Below are 6000 nucleotides of genomic sequence, written 5' to 3'. Positions count from 1 at the left end.
GTTATTCTCAATTGTTTTCATTGGTAAGGTTGGTGTATATATATAAGAGCTACTATCAGTGTGTATCATATGCCTGATGAAACAGCGTTGTGCTGAGAAACGCGTTGCATGAATACAAGGAGGGTCATTGTTTGCCCTACCTGTTGGTTCCTGTTTTTACTATTGTTTTTAAATAAATTCTATTTTTAAACTAATATTGGAACCTTCACTGATCCTTTTACACCACCTACCTACTACTATTATTGGGATTTGATTTGCTCTGTTCCTGGAAGTCCCTGTGGCTCCCTTGCCTCCTGCATCCACGCTGTGGAGTTGCCCTTGAGGGAATTCGGTCATCCAGTTCCCAGGAATCCGTCCACGAGTGTTCCTGCCTATACGCTGGAATACAGCAAGCTGGGTTGCTGTGATTACCCAGTATGTGCCTGATAGCACTGTATGAGTGCTCCTATAAAATGTGAGTACTCTGTTGTGAATATCTACAATTCATCTGCATTGTTCTACTGGTACACACAAGCGCCTCTCTTTTTTTCCCTTTCTTTCCTTTAGATAACCCTTATTAGCTTCATCTGAAGGAGCAAACAACATATGCTCGTGGAATATTAATCATAACATTTACACATGCCACGTTAACGGATGTTAGATAGCATATACTGTATTTATTTCAAACACTTATCCTCAAGTATTCTTAAATGGCATAATATTCTTTATAGAAATACATACATTTATTAACAATGTACACCTGCATATTAATTGACATCATGTGAAATAAAAATGAATAAAGCTGTTAATATTTTGCTAATCAACAGCTATTAGAATAATTTTGTAATATATTTTTAAATTTGTATTAAAAAAATATATGCATATTTATGAGATGGAAATCGCACTTAAAGTGCTTTATTGCAAAAAATTAGATATTATATATCTTGGGGGGAATATTAATTAATTCTTGCAGCGGTATTTGGACTTTGGAGGAGAGGTACTTTGGGGGGGAAGTGTGGCGTCTTGTGTGCCTCCCACCAGCTAAATGTGAGGCTAACAGATGTGATTCAGGGTCCTGCAGGGAGATAACGGAGGATGTAAGCGAGGATGGAGTTTGCGGCCTATCCGCGAGCCTCTCCACTGCCTCTACCAGGTGGACAAGTAAGGCATTATGAATGTTCATTTGGCTCTGGATTCTGTGGAAAGCCTGCTGCTGCTGGAGCCTGGACAGCCTAAGGTCTCTATATATCATCTTCTGTATATCATCCTGATGTGACTGTGCTGGACCCTGTTGTAGACCTGGTGTCTCAGGAACAAATTGTTGGCTGGTTCCAGGGCTGTCTCTCTGTATTGTTGACTGGGAGGTTGTCTGTGATGGCATTGTTTGAAAAACATTGGTGGGTGCAGTGGGTCGTGGTGGTGTAGATTCCTGGTGTGCCATAGGAGTGGGAGGCATATAGTATAGATGATGCAGATCTGTATGCTGCTGTGGTGGGCGCATCATCTGTTGCGGTGGGTGCAGCTGTTTTGGAGAGTGCAGCTGTTGCAGTGAGTGCAGCTGTTGTGGTGGGTGCAGCTGTTGCGGAGAGTGCATGTACTGCCAGTGTTGAGGAGGATGTGTTTGCTGGGGTTCATACCCCATAACATGGTATGTCACTTTCTAGGAGGCTGATATAGGAGTTAGTTTCCCCATAGACATCCTCCTCCTCCTCCGTGAATGTAGGATCATCCTGCTGTGGTATTGGTGAATATTCATAGTCCTCCTGATTGGAACCTACAAGAAAATATATGTATACATTATATATCTAATAGAATATATTACTTTGTAGCATAACAATACAAATGATTAGATTTAAAATTGTTGTGTATATATGTACATACATACATACCTAACTACATACATACATACATACACATAGTGTGCTTGGTATGAAATCCAAGCATATATGACCATAACTGATGAATCTTTATAGATTGTGTCTTAAAGGAACATTGTAAAGAACAGATTTATATGAAATGTTTGATATTATTGAATATTATATTATCAGTATCCGTGCTTGTCGGAGCAGATATACTATACAGAGTGCTTGCTGAACATATTAAATACAACTATGTAAATTGACATTTGTAGCTAAAATCAGATGGATATTTATGATCTAAAACATATATACAGGTAGCCCTCAGTTTACGCCGGGGTAAGGTTCCAGGAGGAATGGTTGTAAATCGAAACTGTTGTTAATTGAAACCCAGTTTATAATGTAAGTCAATGGGAAGTGAGGGGGTTAGGTTCCATGCCCCTCTCAAAATTGTCATAAGTAACACCTAATACATTATTTTTAAAGCTTTGAAATGAAGACTTTAAATGCTAAACAGCATTATAAACCTAATAATATAGATTGTATCATCATCAAACTAAGTTTAATGAACAAAAACATTTGCTAAACATCACCTAATAAAATAATCACACAACAGACTGCATCATCATCAAACTCTTTCCCTACTTCCCCCCTCCCCCTATCCACCCTCTCCACCTAGCCACCCCCTCCCAACTCCACTAGGCCTATCCATCCCTTTCATCTAGCTTACCTACCTACACTAATTCACCTAACTAAACCCTAAATTATATATCCCCAAAACTAACTACCTAACCTATCTAGACCCTATTTCTCATGTGTCCCTTTTTAAAGTGTAAAGATGGACACCACAGCTATAGGTAACATATAATGTATAACCAATCCCGATTTTCATAATGTATCTCGTAGCATTATTTCTCATTTAAAGGGACATGAAACACAATAATGTATTTACTCATTTATGTATAATATACGATTTTTAAATAATTTTCTTTCCATAAATTCTCAATATTGCTTCAGTCTCTGTATCATTTGTTTAAGGAGCAGCAGGGCACTACTGGTTTCTAAATGAACACATAGGTGAACCAATGACAATCGGTATATATATATGTAGCCACCAATCCGCAGTTAGAACATCGTATTTTTCTGCTCTTGAGATTACCTCTAAACACATTTCATCAAAAGATTAAACTTAAATTTGAAAATGAAGTTCAAATTGCAATGTCGTACATAATTGTGTAACATAAAATGCTTGCTAAATAGTTAATAATCCTCCGATTCTAATGAAATATATCCTTATTACCAACAATGGATTCTACTTCATATATCACAGTATTACGTTATCTAGCGTGACATTCATAGATAACAATATAGCACATACTAGTTATTAAAATATAAATACGTTTTTTTATTGACATGCCAAGCTGTAAAATGAGTTATTGGATTGGATGCCGTTTTTACACGATCTCGGATGCGCCTTTGATTGGATGCCGTTTTTACGCGATCTCGGATGCGCCATGTTTGCTTAAGACATCACATGCCAAGCTGTAAAATGAGTTATTAGATTGGATGCTGTTTTTACACGATCTCGGATGCGCCATGTTGCTTAAGACGTCACATGCCAAGCTGTAAAATGAGTTATTGGATTGGATGCCGTTTTTACGCGATCTCGGATGCGCCTTTGATTGGAAGACGTTTTTACACAATCTCGGATGCGTCATGTTGCTTAAGACGTCACATGCCAAGGTGTTAAATCCGTCTGATTGGATTACGTTGTCCTGCAATATTTGATTTTGCACGTAACCCACGTTTGTGAATGAGAAGACAAGTTTAAAACCATGACGAGTATGGATTGTGTCAATCATGTACATTGTTGAACCATAGCTGATAAAAAACACAAAAATCTCTTTTAATGACTGTCTCATTGAAGAAATGAATGAAGGCAATATGTTTTTCCTGCATAATATATTTTGAGGCAAGTGCAAATCCATGAATATACTCCATCTTGTTTAATATGTTTGTCAACAATATTTTCCTTTTTATAAATAATTACTGTGTTGTGTTGAATTTTCTACATATCTAATTCCTAAAGATGCGCTTTTGTATTTGAATCAAGTAATCAATATGCATTGACCTTTATCATATGATAAATATATGTGATGCCTAATTATTCTAGATGTTATGTCCTGATCTTTTTTCTTAAAGGGACATTATACATGCTACACATTTTTTCTTAGCATATATGTTTTGTAGATCTATTTATATAGCCCATTTTTGTTTTAAAAATGTATAGTTTTGGTTATTTTTAAATACCATTGCTGTGATTTTCAGACTCCTAACCAAGCCCCAAAGTTTGATGTGAATACCATCAGCTACCTTCTCCAGCTTGCTCCTGTTTGTGTAAAGGGTCTTTTCATATGCAAAAGAAGGGAGAGTGGGTAGTGTTTTATTTCCCACTTGCAATGTGGCTTTCCAGCTAACTTTTCAACAGAGCTAAGTTTTTAAACAATTTTCTCATGGATTTTTATATCAGTATCTGTGCATCTTGTTCTTTATAGTAGTCTATTGCATGCAGTTCTATGAAAATGAGTTTATACTGTCCCTTTAATGTAAATGCTCAGTATTGTGTCATGTATGACTCCCACATTGTTAATCTCCAAATATATTACTGTGAGCATATATTTCTAATATAACTCTTAAAAGGACATGAAACCAGATTACTTCTAAATGAAATGTCTTTCTTAAATATTTCAAACACAATAATGTATCTTTAAGAAAATAGACTTTATTTAACATGTCGAGAGAAATATGGCATACAGGCTTAGTATCCTAATCAAATATTTTCTTGTTTGAAAAAGTACATGTAGATATACCAACAATCCCTAAGGATTAGTATATGTTAGCATATGTTCTTGTTTAAAGAAACAGTCAAGTCAAGCAAAACAGTAATGATTTAAATCTCAAAAAATGCAAATTTTATAAAAATATATTGCAAACTTTTATCACCAATTTATATTAGTTCTCTTGGTGTTCTTAGTTGATATCTAAACCTAGGAGGTACATCTGCTCATTTCTTCGAGCTTGAAGAGTGCATCTAATCTGAATGCATTTTGACCACTAGAGGGCATTATTTTTTGTGTTTCATATAGAAAACATTGAGCTCATGCAGTATAGTTACCCTGGATTGATCAGTGATTGGCTGAAATGCCGGTCTGTCAAAAGAACAGAAATAAGCGGTCATTTTTCAGAGGCATAGATACAAGGTTAATCACAGAAGTAAAAGGTGTATTTTTCTAAGTCTTGTTTTTCCAAACTTGATAATGCGTAACAAAGTGTTTTCTTTGTAACCAACAATAATTAATGTTATGACTGTCCCTTTAAGCTGTGTTGTTGGCATCAAAACAGTGATATGCCTTCATGTATAATTGTAATGGTCATTTTGTTTGAGATAGGTATGTGATGATGTGGTCTCCATACACTTGTAAAACACACTCTGCAAGTAATCTGCCTCCATGGACCGGGTCACATAGAAACAGATTATATACAGAGTGAGCTCCACAAGTGTAAGAAGACCACATCATCACATACCTATCCATTACACATTAAATAACAATATATATATAAATATATAAATATATATATATATATATATATAAAAAAAAACTTACTTCCTCTTCCTTCCCATCTTCTCACAAGACTGAGGCTCTGGGGGGGGCAACTGCCCCTCCGACGAGTTCTCATCGGAGATGTTTGGGGAAGAGGGGAAGGAGGAGTACTGGGATCACCCGGCTGAGGAGGAGATTGAGGATGAGATGGAGGAGGGCCAGGAGCAGATGGTCCAGCAGCAGATGGCCCAGCAACAGATGGCGCGTTATGCGCCCCCCGGAGGACCTGCAATACATCTTTCAGAGTATGCCAGATCTCTCTTTGGTCTCGTCGAATATCATTAATTGCTTCTGTCAAATGGATTCTGCTTTCCGCCTGTTCCCTCCGGGAGGCACGCATCTCTTCCAGAAAATCTCTTAATATCTCTCTGCTATCTCCTCCTGAGTAACTGCTGGTGCACGGCGGGCTGCTGGTGCAGGAGGGGCTGCTGCAGGGATCTCTTCTGCAGTGGGGGCTTCTTCAGAGGATGAGGATAGACAGATGTCTTCCATGTCTCCCCGAG

The 6000-nt window shown here is 37.3% G+C and overlaps 1 protein-coding gene across 2 annotated transcripts in view; it reads right to left on the bottom strand.

The window, feature by feature from the left end:
* Positions 1-634: 634 nt before the first annotated feature.
* Positions 635-6000, bottom strand: part of LOC128651836 (PAX-interacting protein 1-like) — a 91840-nt gene continuing 86474 nt past the window's right edge. For both annotated transcript variants that reach the window (XR_008401193.1, XM_053704816.1), the window contains one exon: positions 635-1753. Coding sequence is in view for 1 of the 2 variants with exons in the window: in XM_053704816.1 (XP_053560791.1) it covers positions 908-1621 (714 nt within the window). In the remaining variant the exon portion in view is untranslated. The remainder of the gene's footprint in view (positions 1754-6000) is intronic.

The sequence above is a fragment of the Bombina bombina genome, chromosome 3 (genome assembly GCF_027579735.1).
Source record: "Bombina bombina isolate aBomBom1 chromosome 3, aBomBom1.pri, whole genome shotgun sequence".
NCBI classification, from domain to species: domain Eukaryota; kingdom Metazoa; phylum Chordata; class Amphibia; order Anura; family Bombinatoridae; genus Bombina; species Bombina bombina.
The sequence above is the reverse complement of the archived record's forward strand: the minus strand, read 5'-3'. Positions and strand labels throughout refer to the sequence as shown.